The sequence below is a fragment of the Vipera ursinii genome (assembly GCF_947247035.1).
Source record: "Vipera ursinii genome assembly, chromosome: 1".
Classification (NCBI taxonomy): domain Eukaryota; kingdom Metazoa; phylum Chordata; class Lepidosauria; order Squamata; family Viperidae; genus Vipera; species Vipera ursinii.
The window spans coordinates 43074430-43092606 of record NC_139512.1 but is presented as its reverse complement, the minus strand read 5'-3'; the positions used below and the strand labels follow the sequence as shown (position 1 = coordinate 43092606).

Sequence of the window (18177 nt, the reverse complement as noted above, 5' to 3'; positions counted from 1 at the left end):
CTGGCTCTCCATGTACAATGGCAAGATTTGCAAGCAATGCTAAACCACAATTAAACATTATGCACATAAATGTTCAATTCTTGAACTTTCCTGTCCCTCCTTTTTTGGAACAGCAACAAAGAATAACCTACAAATAATTTCAACTAACTGCATTTTGATTTTTCAAAAGTGGAAGCTACCGCTAATGTTAACAATTTACCAAAACAAGAGAAAGTTAACTCAAAAAGCATAGTGAAGTTAATATCAAAATCAAATTCAATCTGAATTTTGTCTGAAAAATTCACTCAAAGCGGCTTAGAAAAAGGTGACAGAGTAGCCTCTTTGGTTCTCAGCTTCTTAATGGGTACAACTGCCTAGAGCTAGTTTGATCTAGCGGTTAAGGTGCCAGGCTAGAAATTGGGAGACAGTGAGTTCTAGTCCTACCTTAGGCATGAAAGCTATTTGGATGACTTTGGCTAATCATTCTCAGCTCAACCAACGAATGGCAGAAGACAGTACAATCCAAAATGATATGGAAAACTATAGTTACAACACTACACCTGGAATGTACCCACTCCACGGGAAACCGTGAGACAACACATGAAAATAAAGAGGCTCCTCTGATTAGGAACCTGTGTCTTCTGGACTGCTGCCAGCAACAGGCTTTTATGGTTTTTAATGTTCTCCGTTTGTTAATTTTAGTTGACTGAATTAGTTATATACCGTTAGTAGTTTAGTAGTTGGGCCAGTTTATTCTCTTTATGGTAAATTCTGAGCATTCTACAGTTCCCTTAAACTTAAAGCTGATTAGCTTTGGTGTATTTTTGTATATTTTAATTCATCTGATATTCTTTTATTTCCATTCTACATTTAGTTTCTAAGTGTATCAATAATAACACTCCCATTTTAAAAAGAATTGTTTTGATAAATTAGCAGCTTAACAAAGCATGCACCATTGTGAGAGTATGGGCTGGGTAAAAATACCACATTCAGTTTCTACAAAATATACCTCTTCTTTTCCCTGATCTAAACATATCATTTTTGTTAGCTGTTTCATGTCTCCTTTAGATTACTACATCCTAGAGGATGGGCATAAGGAGGACGAGGGAACACTGTCATCAGCAAAACGTATTTTTGAAGGTACACTTCAGGAAAACAAGAGGCTTTTTTTCCTGAACATTACATAGAAACTCAGTTTACTACAGCCCAAACACACCCAGCCTAACATTCATAATGCACTCTGACCTACGCTGAGGTACTGTAATCACTCCCGTCAGTTGTCAAGGCTAAGTAAACAAAGGGTAAACTTTGCCCTGAGGAATTTTAACAGGGAATAAGCCATTCATTTGATACACAAATAAAACTAGCTAAATTTCTGAAACACAGTAAAAATATTTCTCCCATATTTAAAGTAACTGTGTAGTAATTTGATAAGTGGCAACTAATTCTCAAATGCTGAAAATTCAATAAATGCCAGCATTACAAGCTGCCGTAATATGTTGTATTTTCCTGGTCTGCAGCATGAAAATAGAGTCTACATTTTTATGGCAGCCTACTCTTTTGTCTTACCTTTCCAGGGAGCTGAAAATGCTACTGCTATAAACCACCCTGTCTCATAACACTCGGTTTTCACCTTTGCTCTGAAGGGTTAATGTGGATTGAAAAGAGACACTTATAGCACTGCTGGAGGAAGACAAAAAATGAAGTTAACCGAGCTATAGACTAGAATCTATATTAGGACTTACCTTGTGGCAATAAGGGTGTAAAAGTGTACCTATTTTTCTGCCCTTATTGCATTTGCAATAGGACTTGTTCCACTTGGTGAAAATGCTGGGCCTAAAACTCAGGAAACTGTTCTAGCTCTCTCTCAGCAATGAAACCCACTTTGGCTCGGATTTGGATTCTGACTCGGCAGACTTTTAGAAGTGACTGAGACACATGTGAGCCTTGTTATCTGGAAAGTTTGAGCCAACTGATCCTGAGGAAATGAGTTTGGCCTCTGTTTCTAGACCATGCTGCTCTTGGTTGTTTAAGGTCTCCCAAGAGGGGGCCAGTGGTTAGGTTAATGAGGGAGGAGATGGTATTGCCTGTCTTGAAGGAGGCAGTGATATGTCCTCTTCCTAAGAGGCCATCTTTGGGCCTAAAATATTAGACGACTTTTGTCTAGTCTACAACCTCCCCTTTTTGGAGGTTATTGAGAGAGTGGTTGGTGTTCAGCTTCAGAGGAGCCTGGATGAATTGGATTATCTAGACCCTTTTCACTCTGGGTTCAGGTGAGAGTACTGTTCTGAGATGGCATTGGTTGCACTTGTGGATCACCTCCGTAGGGCTCAGGACAGGTGTGATGCAACTATCCTGGCTCTCCCAGATCTCTCAGTGGCTTCTGATGCCATCAACCATGACATCCTTCTGGGCCATCTATGGAGATTGGGAGTAACAGGCATTGTTTTGCAGCTCATTTCCTTTCTCTGGATATGGTTCCAATTGGTGTGTGTTGGGGGGGAGAGCTCTAGTATCCTACAGTGTGGGGTGCCTCAGGGCTTAGTCTCTCCCTTTGATATCTACATGAAACTGATGCAGTCATTCGACCCCATGGATTTGTATACTAATGAAACGCAGCTATAAATCTCCATACTCTGCTGGGTAGATGATGCTGTTGTTGTGTTGATTGAGTGTCTGGAGACTGTAAGGGTTTTGATGGAGAAGAACTGATTTCAGTTCAACCCTGGCAAGATGGAGTAGCTTTGACTTTTTAGCCCCTCAGAGTCTGGGTATCTTTGACGCTGAATGGGGTTGTATTTCCATGGACTAAGCTGGTGCACAATTTGCGTTTGTTAGACTCACAGCTCATGTTTGGTGAGCAAGGAGGTGGCAGGTGTGCGTAGGGAGCCTTTGTATAGATTCATCTCGTGAGCCAAATGTGCTTCTTCCTGACCAGGAAATCTGGCTCACAGTCACTCATCTCTTAGTCACTTCCCATTTGGATTTACTGCTTTACATGGGGCTAACCTTGAAAACCATTCAGAAACAACAACCTGGTCAGAATGAAGCAGTGCAGAATGTTGACCGCTTTTAGGTTTACCCAAGTAATGAGTCTGTTGCATGAGATGCATACACAGTCTCCCTTCTGGGTGTAATTCAAGGTACTGGTTATCACCTTTAAAGCCTTACACTGCATGGGAGCAGGTTATCTATGTGAATACCTCTCTCTGAGAGTATCTACCTATCCCATCAGATCAGATAGGGAAGGCATGCTCCAGGTCCCTTTCCTAAACTGTTGGGATCTCAGAAGTGTGCATTTTCTGTGGTTGTCCCTACCTTATGGAACACCATTTCCCCCTCCCCCCAATGATCAGGCAGGCCCCCACCCTTTCAGTCTTTTACAAGGCTATCAGGAAGTTCAATTTTATCCAAATGCTGGAGTAAAGTGAGGATATTTTGGGCCAGTTGTTGGAGCATCCCTAGGAGATGATCGAGCTGGTGGGGATTGGTGGTGTTTTTATGATATTTTATAGTTTGGGGTTTTATTGTCACTGAGAGCTGCCCAGAATTATGTTTTAAGATGGGCAGCCATGTATATCATAATTCAAACAATTTAAAAACTAGGGGAAGAGGAAAGCTGTGAAAGGAGTTATGTATGCTAAAGGCCACTGCCATAAATTTACATGACCCAATGGACATAATTTAACTAGAACTGCCTGCAGTAATTGCTTCTTTGTATTTTCAAGCTCAAGCTCATGCTTCTGTTATCAAGGATAGTACCTAGCTACCTTGTTCTCTGTCAGCTTCTTTTTTTAATTTTCTTTGATTTTTCCAGCCATCAGAGTCTTTTTCATTGCGTCTTGCCTTTGCATTATCTGTCCAAAATATTAAAGCTTTATTATTAGGATCTGCAATGAGCAGTCTTGTTTCACCTCGTTTTGAGTGATTTGGTATATAGGCAAAGGAATTCTCAGTTATCTCCAGCACCACAATTTAGGGGCATCAATTTCACTTTTCATTCAGTTTTTCTGAATATTTAGTTTTCACTGTGATAAATTAGAACTGGGGAGAAAAATAATGATGGCATTACTAGCTGATGTTTCTCCTAACAATTTCAATTTCATTTTCTATTTTTTATAGTTCAGCATTTCTCCTGAAGTAATCTGCATATAAGTCTTACAGTAAAAAAAAAACTTTATGGACTTGTTGCCAGCTGTTCAGACTAACACACAGGCAGACACACTCCTCCTCCCAATTACCTTGGCACACTCTTTTTCCAATTTTCAACTACCGTGTTTCCTGAAAGTAAGACCTACCCCAAAAATAAGTCCTAGCTTGGCTTTTGGGAGTGGGGCTAATATAAGTCCTACCCGCAAAATAAGCCCTAGTTTGGGGGCAAGGCACACACCTAAAAATCAAGCTAAGGCGGAGGTGGAGGAGTGCAGCTGCCCCACACCTACTTACCTTGTAGACAGGCCTCTCCTTGCCGGTCCACTTCTTCTGTGGTGTCCACAGGCCTGCATTTTGCAGTCAGAGGCCTTTCTGGAAGGCCTCTGCAGCCGAGAACCAAACTATGGATTGAACCATAGCTCGATTCTCAGCTGCAGTGGTCTTTTGGAAAGGTCTTTGACTGTGAAATGCAGGCCAGAGCTCCATTCTCAATGCTGAATGAAGCTGCTCCTTTGGCCACAGAAGTGGCCCGGATGAGCAGGGCTGTTGGTCCCAGAGTGGAAAACACACACACACACAAATAAGACTTGGTGTTTCTTGGCAAACAACAACAACAACAACCAGGTCTTATTTTCGGGGAAACACAGTAGTTAATTGCTCCAAATTCTATTCTGTTGCATTCTCAACTCCATATAAATTCAGAATATCCAGTATGCCTGGATATTCTGAAAGAGCCTTGGTGGAGCAGTGGGCTAATGCCTCCTAAAGTAACACCAGCTGCCTGCAATTAGTGCAGGTTCGCATCCCATCAGGCTCAAGGTTGACTCAGCCTTCCATCCTTCCGAGGTAGGTAAAATGAGGACCCAGATTGTTGGGGGCAATTATGCTGACTTTGTAATAATGCCACTTGGGGTTTGTGTGAAAGCCCTAATAAGCAGGCATATACATAGAATGAAGGCTATTGCTAAGCTTGTAAGCCGCCCTAAGTCTTCGGAGAAGGGTGGGATATAAATGGAATTTTTAAAAAAAATTCAGGCAATCCATTGTACCTATGTTTTTAAGGATGGTTTATTGTTTCCTACACAGTTAAAAGCCTTAGTATATTTAATAAAGCAAAAATAGATATCTTTTTTGAACTCCTTGGTGTTTTCTACAAACTATCAGATTTTAGCAATTTGATTTTGGGTTCCTTTGTCTCTTCTGAATCTTATTTTTATAACAGGAAATTGTCATTGCTTGTATTGTTGAAGACACAATTTCAGAATCTTGAGCATTTAGTTAATGTACCATGTTTTGATTTAAAAAAAACCACTCTGTATTCAATTTAGCAAATGACATTCTGACAATACTAAAATATTACAATCCATAAATTAAAAATGTCCAGCTACACAGAAAAGTTAGTATTATTTGGATTGGAACAATCAAAATAGTGAAGCTATAGATTATTTGGAGTAGTCAAAACCAATTTAAGAAGGAACCAGTCGAATAAACATATAGTCAGTTGACGCTTATGCTGACAATGTTATATATTATGTGTTACAACCTGTTTGCTAATTAAAATCCTCATATCTGATGGCAGCTATGTAATCAATGTGGAAACTTCATTACATTTCTATTCTAAAAACAATATTGAGATTCTGAATATTCTAGCACATTATCCCTCTAGCTATAATCAACCTGGGTAAAACATAATGAAATAAATGCATGTAGTCAATTGTGGTAAACTGATCTAGCTATGTGTACAATGGGTCAATTGTTTTTATGTTTTGTTCATTTTTTGCATTGACATAATTTTTCATGATACAAAAATATAGCTTTAAATTTGCATCTAAATATATTCAGTTGCTCAAATAAAAACTGTATTAACAGTAATTTGTAAAAGTGTCTGAGTTACTGCAAAGTAATTGCATTGTTTCTTATTTGTACAGCTATTGACATATGAACCAATGGTCAGACAACTAATAACACTTTACTATTAAAATGAAGGTACATAAGGAAGAAATGTATCAAAGGTACTTCTATTAATGTTTACTAATAGGAATAACTCCATTGCTGAATTTAAAATTCTAGCTTATTAAAATGCCATGTCCTAAAAGATTTAATTAATTAAACTTTTTTATTAAATTATTTAATTAAAATCTATCTATCTATCTATCTATCTATCTATCTATCTATCTATCTATCTATCTATCTATCTATCTATGCTTTTTCTCTTGTTTTCACCTATGAGTTCTTTCCATGCTGTTCGATATTCACAGAAGTCTATGTCCTACAAAAGAATCAAAAATAGGCAGAACCAATAATACTATTTTATTTACTTTTCTATTTTGCTCTTCTATGACATTCTTTCCTTTTTTCCTTGAGCTATTTTCTATATATTCAGATCATAAATATATTTGATAAGGAGTACATCATTAATAGTTTATACCTCTTTAAAATGGAAATTCTAGATGAAAAACATTAATGAAAGAACACATGAACAATATACACACATAAATCATAATCATATCCAGACTTCTGGATAAAATTAATATATTTCCTAATAAACATGTAGAGGATTGCAGTTCTAGTAAATTTGAAAAGTTTCAAGTATAAGATGTCTTTCTCTGCCACAACCTAAAGGGTAGAAGAATTCTTGTTCATTATATATTAATAACAGTAATAATAAAATACTTGGTGTCTTTTATTCCTCTTCTGAGCACTTTATAGGTAAGTGGTAATTAGATACCAATTTTTAGTTTGGTATCCATTCAGTCATCTATTATGGTTATTATGATGTATTTTGCGATCTAAAGATACAAGCCTTTAAAAATGACACAGTGACACAAGTTTTAACCAACATGATTAAAGCAGAAATTAAAAATATATTTAAGGTTGTAGAAAATTAGCTTTACTCTATGTTCTGAACATGAATGAAGCAGTAGCAGCTGGATATTCTGGATACCTACTATCTCCCCAAGAGTTATCAAAAGATCATTAAAGTTCCTTTTCAATAAAGCATTCAAATTACACAGAATATCAATTTCCATCACTGACAATTAAATTCAAATAAGATTATTTCAACCATATAACCCTCAAAGATTCAAATCTGGCATGCAACAATAAAAAAATTAAAACTCTTTCATATTCTATCCGATCTAATTTCCAAGTTCAGCTCCATAATAACTAGTCAATATCATTCAAAAGGAAAAATGAAAACCAACAAATATAGAGAACAACAATACCTTGCAAGCATTCCTTCACTATGAACAACTATTCTTGCCTCCAGTACTGAACTGGAGAAATATACTCATAATTATACAGATAGTCCTCAACATATGACAATTGAGCCCAAAATTTATCTTAAAGTGAGAATTAAGTGAGTTTTGCCCTATTTTATGCCTTTTCTCACCACATTTGTTAAGTGAATCGCTGCAGTTCTTAAATTAGTAACATGGCTGTTAAGTGAATCTGGTTGACTTAGTTGGTCAGAAAGTCGCAAAAAGGGGATCACATGACTCTGGGACAATGCAACCGTCATAAATGTGAGTCAGTTATCAAGCATCCAAAATGTAAATCGCATGACTATGGGGATGCTACAATGGTCATAAGTGTGAAAAATGGTTACAAATCACTTTTTTCAGTGCCGCTGTTACTTCCGTCACTAAATGAACTGTTGTAAGTCGAGGACTACCTGTAATAAAAAATGACTATGTCTTACATATCAACGACTGTACATCACCTTCTGAGACACAGCTATCACACGACTACGGCTGGAAGTATTTTTCCACTGATACATGCAGAAGCAAAACTATACTATTCATCAACACAAGTTGAAAGGTATCATGCTGTGTGAACCATGGATGGAGGAAAAGAGATCCATTCATAGCATACTAAAGTATTTCAGGTTAAAACAAACTGAGCTCATTGAGTATACTACATATGAATGTAGATACTGGAAAAGGATAAAAACACTAATATAAGCTTTTCTCCTGAAACAATGTGAAAGTTATGACAATTATTGTAACAAAGAATCTTTGACCTACCTTGCAGAAGAGCTCCATTTCTTTTGATAAAGGTGCTTCCTGGCCAAATGGGAGGACTGGATGTGCTAAAGTTTAAAAAGGGGAAATGGTGTAAGGAAACGTTTATATTTGGTGATTTGCAAATTGTCTAATCATACATTTTATACATTTTTGTAAATTTGGATAGCAGTTTTAAGAAAATAACATTTATCTTCTGAATAGCAGAATTATCTCTTTATAACAAATATTTATCAATCACATTCAATTTGCAAAAGAAAAAAGAAGCTACACACATTTAAGAAAGGGAAACTAGAAACAAAATGTTTAACCTACGTTATTATTTCTTTAAAAAACATTAATAGTAAAGCATGCATTAAATTTAATTTTAAAACACCATTTTACATTCTCATATGCTTTGAGATAATTTTAAAAAAAATTATATAAGCTTGGATCTAGCCCTGAACTAGATACTATTTTATTTTAGTCTAGGACAACTTCTACTCTTTAAAACAGCAGATAAACTGTTCTAACCTTCATGAAATTTAAACAGATGTAGAATATTAATACACTATTAAATGCAAGCATCCAGTACAAGTAAACGATAAATAAGCTAATCATTTCTGTGTGTATTCTCTCTCTCTCTCTCTCTCTCTCTCTCTCTCTCTCTCTCTCTCTATATATATATATATATATATATATATATATATATATATATACATATATATATATATATAGAGAGAGTGTGTGTGTGTGTGTGTGTGTAGATCTAGAGTCTCGGGTTTCTTCCTGCGTTCCTTTCATCTTCAGAAAGTTGTGGCGACGTTTCGATGAAACGTCGCCACAACTTTCTGAAGATGAAAGGAACGCGGGAAGAAACCCGAGACTCTAGATCTACACATACAGACACCCGCGAGAATCTACGAAAACATATATATATATATATATATATATATATATATATATATATATATATATATATATATATATATGTGTGTGTGTGTGTGTGTGTGTGTGTGTGTGTGTGTGTGTGTGTGTGTGTGTGTGTGTAAATTTTTTGGCTTGCTAACAAAGAATAAAGGGAGACAGATACAATCATTTCAAACTTATTTGTTCTCATCAGTCAGCCATACCCTTCTGAGATTCGAACCTGGGCCGACTGTGTCTTAAGCAGTTGTTTTAACCCCTAGGCCACAGGCTCTCTCTCTCTCTCTTTGTTAGCTGAGAAGCAAGGGAGATATGTGTTAAACGTTTGTTACAGTAAGTATTTAAAATGCACTTGCTTAAGTCCCAAACACGGGACAAATCTTATTTCCTGTTTCAGCCTAACCCAAGGCCATCTACAGGCAGTAGCCACAGCAGTGGCAGCTCATATTTGTGTAAATATTTGGCTTGCTAACAAAGAATAAAGGGAGACAGATATGATCATTTCACACTTATTTGTTCTCATCAGTCAGCCATACCCTTCTGAGATTCGAACCTGGGCCAACTGCGTCTTAAGCAGTTGTTTTAACTGAAACACAAACATTTAACACACACACACACACACACACGCATACGTACACACACATATATATAAAGACTTATGGGTAGCAGAACAAGAAATGTCTTTGATAGATACATGATATCAGAAACCAGAATAAGAACATTTGGGGAAAGAAGTTTATTTTTACCATAAATTTAGATTTTGGAACATTCTTGGTCTGAAAATTGTAGATAGATAGAATAAAGCCACAATAAAAAATAAATAAAATTGCATAGGTGTTAAACACGTATAACTTAGGAACTTGCCTACTTCCACAGTAAAATCTGCATTAGGGCCTCCAAATCAAATTAAGGCAACAATTTGCTCACATTCTGATTTGGAATGAGCACAAAGAGCACTCAGGGGGAAAAATAATAGGCTTTTAAACTGTATTAGAGGTCCCATCTATGTGGCACCCTACAGTTATTTTATCACACAATGCTGCTGTATTTGCAAAAACGCAGTAGCCAGGAAACAACTACTTACACCAAAGTTTTGCAACTGAGTTTCAGATTTTCAAAAGACTATATGTATGAAATCAAACAATGATTTCATAGTTTGACTGATTTGAAGCTATTTAAGCTTTAAACAAAGAGGATGTACCACATTTTTGCTCTGCTCTACTAGAATGAATTAACAGAAGCTATCATACAAGCATCATTGTCTTATGGGAAAACTGATTTGCCAACTTCACTAGCTGGCAACTTTAGACTAGTAATGAACAATATTACTAGTACAGTACAAAGCAGTATTTCCTAAAAATGATCTATGCAAGATTGGCCCAGTATTATTAATCCTGATTAGCTGGGTCTCAGACAGATATGTATCAGACCTCATAAAGAACAGTACCCCAAACATGTTTTGAAATTACAGACAGATAGAAACAAGCTCTCAATTACTTCAACTATGTTCAAATAGTTGAATCCTAATATTTATATTTAAAGTACAAAGCAAAAAAATATGGCAAGTCTCCTTCTAGTTCCACAAATATTTATCCCAACATATAAGTAACACTTATTAAATTATCTGAAATTTTGTTTTTTAACATTTTTTAATTTCTTCAAATGATAAGTTTTGAGGAAACAATATCTGAGTTCAAAATATATATACAAGAATAATTTAGTATACATATCATGTGAAAATATATTTAATGTTAACATGTGGGCACTATCCATTCTCATGTACTACTTCCCAACATTACATTCACTAAAATTTATACAAAAATAGGTATTAACTCTACAGATCTCTTCTCACCAATATTCCTTATACAGGGAGACATCAACTTATGATTGTAATTGAGTCCAAAATTACAGTTATAAGTCATGGACATTGTGAGCATTTTTTGCCAGAAAACGGAAGTAAATGACAGTTGATTTGTCAATAATAGTTTTACGATAGTGCTGTCATACTATCCAACAGCTTTTTCGGCCAAAGACCCAAAGAGTAAAAAACATCTTAAGAGTGTTTATTACTATCCTTTGTTTCCCTGTTTTATTCCTTGAAAATCTGTCATAGAAACTGGAAGATCTTCTCAAATGACATCAAGTGACAGAAAAATCAGAAAGAAAAACTGCCATATCCTGTTTGTAAAAGTCCTTCCTGTGTATTTACATGGCTGTTATTATTTCTGGGAAGAGCATTTACCATATCAAAACCACTCAAATATGGGTGGAACTGACTGTTCATTATCAAGCTGGCAGTTGGCAATCAGAAACTACATAACTACATGTGATATATGCTATTATTCCAGTATTTTATATATATGTATGCATGATTAATCATTATGCATACCAAAAGATAGTCCTCAACACAATGTAATAAAAGTTGCTAATATTTAAGCCAAGAGAAAGCTCTTTAGCAGAATTTTTTAAAAAGTCTAATAGCAAGCCAAACTATATTGCAGCATTATAATTGTTAAATTAAAATGGAATATTTATGTATGGCAATCACCTCAGTAATTTTTATTAACAAGATAAAAGAATTTACTATTCCTTCTGACAACCGTTGGCAGTTAATATCACAATTAGGTGTTTCCTAGCAACAGCTAGTAGTATTCTTTACAAGTCAAGGCATAAAAGAAATAGAAAAGTACGGTAACTAGACTAATTAAAATTGTATTTTAATATTTTACTGTACTTATAGCATGACATTTAGGGAAGGAACAAAATCTATATTTTCAGTAGGATAGATTAAAGGACATGCTTGATGTCAAAAACATTTAAAAGGCTTAAGCAAATTTAATTTAGAATGTGTTGCTACTATTTTAATAAATCATAAAAGAAAAACCAGTGTAATTGACAATTTCTTGGTAATCTACAGATACCTCGCACCCTTTTTTTTTTTTGGAGTGGGGTGGGGGGGAAGAGGCATAAAGGCATAGAACACAAGGATGCCAGGCCTTGGAAAGTGCTCCTAACATCAAGTTAAATTGATGTACCTTTTATTTTACTTTTAGTTTTTTTTCTTAAAACAACTTATCAAAAAAGTTGGCAAATAAGTTACAAATCATGGTTACTTTTGAGTTGCTAAAACATCTATAGTTGTTTTCCTAGAAATCCAAGTACATAAATTTTTGAAATCACACGTATTGCTGCATTCACTCATCAGGGTAACCCTTATTTATTAGGATATTAATGAACTGTAGAAAATATTATGTTTATATGCTTCTCCCATTCATTCTTCTCTCACAGCTCAGAAACTTTAGTACTGGTTTTAGTTTACTGTAGTTATATGTACCTGGAAAACTGACTACTCAGGTTGATTTTAAAAAGACTGTTTATTTCAGGAGAAATGATGGCACGCACGGCATTCCAATTTTTCTCACAAAAATGTTGTGAGATACCTTAGAGCAGACATGTCAAACTTACGACATCACCTGACGTTGCACAATGTATCGGGGCAGTTTTGCCATTGCTGGCAATGGGGTGGGCGTGGCTTCCGCGTGACATGTCTGGCCCACGAGCTGGCAGTTTGACATCCCTGCCTTAGAGGGTCACATGCAATTTCAGAAACAAATTACATGCTCATGCATTACTGGATAGAAGCTCTTTGTTAGCTATGTACACATCCAATGTATCTGGAAGACTAGCCAACTATTCTTAAAAAACAGCTGTAATTTCAAAATGCTCTTCAAAAACCAAGCCCATACAGAGCATTTTAATCTAACCTGAATGTCCTAAGGCATGAATGACCAAATCATTCCTTTTCAGCAAGGGATGCAGTTAGCAAACTTTTCTAAATTGATGTGAGCTGGCTTATGTGTTATCACAGTCCTACTTCAGCTTACTACCTATGAATCAAGCAGCAATTCTATATAAACACTGTGTGTAGACAGGCATCAGATATATTAACTGAAGAGAGAGGAGAAGCATGTACTATTTATTTATTTAATGGAAAATTTGCAGAACTATGTGAATAGTCTTGTGTGCTTTTCACAGAAAAGAATTCTCTTCAAATACTATCAGTATTTTTGCAGCAATATTTTAACATACAGGTAGTGCCTGATTTCTTATCATTCATTCAGCAACCTTTCAAAATTAACAATGGCACTAAATGAAGGGATTTGTGACTGGTGCTTGATGCAGCCCCCCCCCCCCAATGGTCATGTTATTGTAATCTGGATGCTTGGCAACCCACTTGCACTTATGATGGGTTGCCAAGGGCCCTGAGATCATGATTTGTAATCCTCCCTGATGATTACTCAGAAAGTCGATGAGGGTAGGAAAGGTCACAAACAGTGCCGAGAGGACTTCTTCTCATCTCTTGCCCTCCACTCTAGGGCTGAAAATCCTGACAGCAGCAGGAAAGCAATGACAAGTGGAGTGTTTTATTTGTGCTAGTGGACTGGTTGGCAGTGAGGCTTCCGTGATGGATACAGCTTTGTGGCTATACTGCAGCACATTCCTGTGCCGAGCCTCCCAGAGCTTCCCTCACTCTCAAGCACTCTGCCCTCCTTACTTGAGATTTTGTCCGCTTAACAACCTGCAAGATCATTTAACCCAAACCAGGAGTGCCGGGACTACAGTCATTGAGTGAAGCAGTCACATGACATCTAATTTAATGATTGCTTTGCTCAATGATCAAGGCTCCAACTCCCAACTATGGTCGTAAGTTGAGAAGTAGCTGTACGTGGGATATATTCACTAAAGTTCCTGTTTAATTTTAATGTTTCTCACTTTATTCAATAAATTTACAGATTGTACTATAATGACTGGGTGAGTTACTAAAGCAAACCTATCTCTTGCCAGTTGAAAAACCTTCTTACCTAGGGATTAAAAACGGTTAGATGTGAATATAATTATTGTCTTCCTTTTTGCTTTACATGTTAGAAAACTGGCATATATACCTTATTTTTGAAAGCACATGTATAATTTCACATGATATTATTGTAGCCAATTCACATCTTCCATTATCAGGTGAATGAAAGACCTACTGAATGTGAAATATGCTGAAAATGAAACTGAAATTAAGAACAGAAAATCTGAGTGATAAACTTATTGGAATCCCCTAAGCTGTATATTTAGCACTGTTAATTGGAAATATTTTCTGCTTAAGCAGAAGTTACATACCATTATTATTTACTATTAATTTTATCCAACTTCTATTTTTTTAAAAAATTAGAAATACAGCACATAAACTTTACAAATATATAAATAAGCACCAGTTTCTATCCAAAACCAAAGTGGTTTCATACTCATATTTTTTCTTAGTGTAGATCTACTGATCTGTTGTAAATCTGTTTTACAGGTAGTCCTCATCTTATAAGTAAATTTAAAATTTCCATTCCTAAGCAAGTCAGTTGTTATATGAGTTTTGCCCTATTTTATGACTTTTTTTGCCAGAACTGTTAAGTGAATCACTCCAGTTGTTTAGTGAATTATGCAGTCATTAAGCAAACCTGGCTTTTCCTGTTGACTTTGCTTGTCAGAAGCCAGCTGGGAAAGTTACAAATGGTGATCGCATGACCCTGGGACAATGCAACTATCATAAATGCATGCCAGTTGCCAAGTGCCCAAATTTTGATGACATGACCATGAAGACGCTGTAGCAGACTTAAGTGTGAAAAACAGTCATAAGTCGCTAAACGAACTGTTGTAAGTTGAGGACTCCATGTATAAAATCTGGGCTCCTTTCCCAAAAATGAAAAATTCTGTGCTAAGATGAAAATGAATGCTTACACATACAGAAACCATTTCTGATGTAGAGCTGGAAATGAAATGAGAAGACTATTTTCCATACTAGTAATTTTTTAAAATCACTATTTGACTTCCAGGTTCTAGAGTCCAACTTCCAGAATTCCTAGGCAAGTATCTGCAATTTGAAATTCTGCAGGCTTTAGAGATAAAGGCCAAATGAAATATAACATGTATCTATCTCACTAGAAGGGAAGAATGTCCAGTCTTCATCTACTAAGAGATTTAGATTTATTTATTCTAAAACTCAGTCCTGCTGTCAGCCTGCTGAGAATGTTAAAAGTCTATTTCCTTACTAAATTCAAGGCAAGGCACTGTATTAGTTTTTTCCAAGACAAACGACACTAATTACAAAGGTAATGCAGTAATTCATTAAGCAGCAGTGACCTTTCCATAATGAATGCAAAAGAGGTCAACTTTCTCTCTGTTCCTTGAAATTCTTCAGATGACTAGTAAAATACCAAAAAGAAAAAGGGGGTCGCATTGCACATCATGCAAGCGTCTTGACTAATCTACTTCTCCCTTCCCCCAACTACTAGTATGCTTTGCCTAAACAAACTGCTGAAAATTTCTTCCACATCTATGACACATATTACTTTTCCACTACCACGACTAGATTCCAGTACCCTCAATTTAATTTTTACCATTTTTTTTATTTGTGAATTTTCCCTTTGCTATCATTGTAAAAACAAGGTGCGAAGATATCAGCCAGATCGAAGAACAAGAGAACATCAGTGTTGCATATACGCTCCAGTCCCATTTTGCATGACACTAGGACAATCATAAACAATTATTTCCATTTCATTTATAAATAAAATTTCTACCATTGTAAGTTCTGAATGTTTATAATATAAAGGTAGTGCACAATTTTAATAATAAAGATAGTCTTTATAAAGTAGCAGTGTCTTCAATAACCAGACAACTAAAATAAATTTTCAATGGGAAAATAGAACTAATTATATTAAAAACTGCTAAGCCAGTACTGTTTGAATACTGTTAGAAATCTGAATTATTTACATATAATTATGTCCAAAGGACAAGCGCATCAAAACTCAGATTGAGCTATATCCTCAGGAAAATTTTCTTTATTCATTATATTTACAAACTCTGCAATTCTAAATCAATTTATTTACATGACTATAAATAATTCACTGAGAATGTAACTTTCATTTGCCATATTTCAGTTTTCTTTGAAAATACTCTTTTTCAATCCTCATCCCAATTTCAACCATTCCAGGGAAAAGTGTAACCCCCTGATAAGATGAATATAAATTCTCCTTTCACAATCTGAACAGATAATTGGTTTTTGCTCCCTCATTTATTAAAGCTAATTGTGTTGAAAACTTTACTCTAAATGTTAACTGTCACATATGAAATTGGAAAGAAAGAAGTAAACAAATTACTCTTTTTGCAAAACGTAGACATGGAATATGCATTGGTCATATGGAAAGGTATCACATTTTCACCTAAATCTATAAATAAGGTGTAAACTTTATAAAGCAAAATTTCTATAAACCTCTATGTGCATAAATTATTATGCATGGAGCCTTCTGGCACCTTGACTATTTGCAATATTCCAGATTGGAAAGAATTTTTTGTACAATCAGCCATACATACAAAAATTCTGCCCCCTTCACTTATTTGTGATAAGTCAGCCTTTCTCAGTGGATGACTTCCAGAAAGTTTTAAAGATAGTAGGGAGAGGCAACTAGATTTGGCTGAAAGTACTGGTTTCATTTTGTTATTCAACCTGATGGATCAGATGTTGTCAAACAGTAGGACTTGAAGGGTATCATGTGACAAGTTAAGCGCTACTCCATAATGTCATTCATTCCTTCTCAGATGTCTCCCATTGCTCCTTATATTGTCAAGCACTGAGATAAGGGTAATGTCTGATGGGCATCTTCTCTCAGTGATAATAATGTGTACTAGATGAAGCAGGAACATGTACATAAGCTCTTAAAGCTTGTTATTTTTACCCATGCTCCACTATTCTAAGACAAGAAGGAATGATGTGACAGGATGAAGAGACCCAATCCTTCTTGTAGTCCTTCAGGTGTGCTGACTAGATCGCAGGTGTCAAACTTGCCGTGTCACATGATGTGTCACGATGTATCTCGACTTTTTTTGCATTGCCAGAGCTGGGGTGGGCGCGGCCTCCATATGATGCACCCAGTCCGCGGGCCAGCAGTTTGACACTCTAGACTAGATGAACTCCCAGCTAGTTTTATCTCTGTCCCATTGTTTGCCCACATTGGGAAAGGCAGAGGCGAAGATGACCTGATTCTGTCAGCACTCCTCTGCTTTATCCATGCTGTAGTCTCAAATAAAAGGGACAACATATAGAGCAATTATGGAAGATGGGCCTTGGGCAGTGGTTCCTCACTAAAAGTATTACAGACCAGATGGGCAAGTCTTGTACCCAGGAATTGTAGCTTTCATTCATCATCCCTGAATACTGCTTTAAAAGACTATGACATCTAGTGGGCAACAATATGAGAGAAACTGTCACGCACAAGAGCTGACACACAGAGAGAGAGACATACAGATCTGGGAGTCATCATAGTGCCACCCAAGCTGTATATCAAGACTATTTCATAGAAGTATATTTAGCATTTATAAGGATCAGCTGCTTCTCCAAATTCACAGAACAATGAACTCACAAGATTTCCAAACTGGATTGGTTCATTAGTTTGAACAAAACTGTTGAATTTTTCTTAACAAAAGAAAGGCTCTTTATAAGATTCATAGCCACTTTTCATGACCTTCTGCTCCACTCCCTACTCTTTTTTGGCTTTCAAATTTCAATCCACTTTAAGAAATCTCAAGACTAATTGGGGCCAGGACTACTTTGCTTTGCCATTTTTATTCTTTTCCTTTTCAATGTTGTTGAATGCCCAGATCTACAACACCTCTCTTCTCTGTGGGTGTAATTTAATAATCAGCAGAAAAGTATTTTGTTTTAACTGACTGAGCACCAAGATTTTACAGAGATATGTTTCACTGTCAGATAAGGACTTGAAAAGGGGAAGAATGTTTATTTGCATTTTCAGCATAGAGGACAATGGAAAAGGACTTCCTTGCTGCTATGCACAACTCAATTTTATTAATCGGTCAAATATCTGCTTTTTAACCTCTGCCGCTTTTTCATAGGCAAAACAATAACTGTGTTTATAAAGTGGTCTTGGGTCTAAGTGAAATGTAGAGGTAGATGTATGGGGCTAGCACAAAGTAGACATCTCACTGGTGAGAAGAAAGAATAGTGAAGTAATGTTTTACTTGGCAAGATTAGAGAACTAGAAAGTAAAAAAGAAACTTTAAACATTTG

The 18177-nt window shown here is 36.0% G+C and overlaps 1 protein-coding gene across 3 annotated transcripts in view; it reads right to left on the bottom strand.

The window, feature by feature from the left end:
* The window catches only part of FOXN3 (forkhead box N3), a 244485-nt gene that overhangs the window by 99624 nt on the left and 126684 nt on the right, over positions 1–18177 (bottom strand). For all 3 annotated transcript variants that reach the window (XM_083375499.1, XM_083375500.1, XM_083375501.1), the window contains one exon: positions 8157–8221. In XM_083375499.1, the coding sequence (XP_083231625.1) occupies positions 8157–8221 (65 nt within the window). The remainder of the gene's footprint in view (positions 1–8156; positions 8222–18177) is intronic.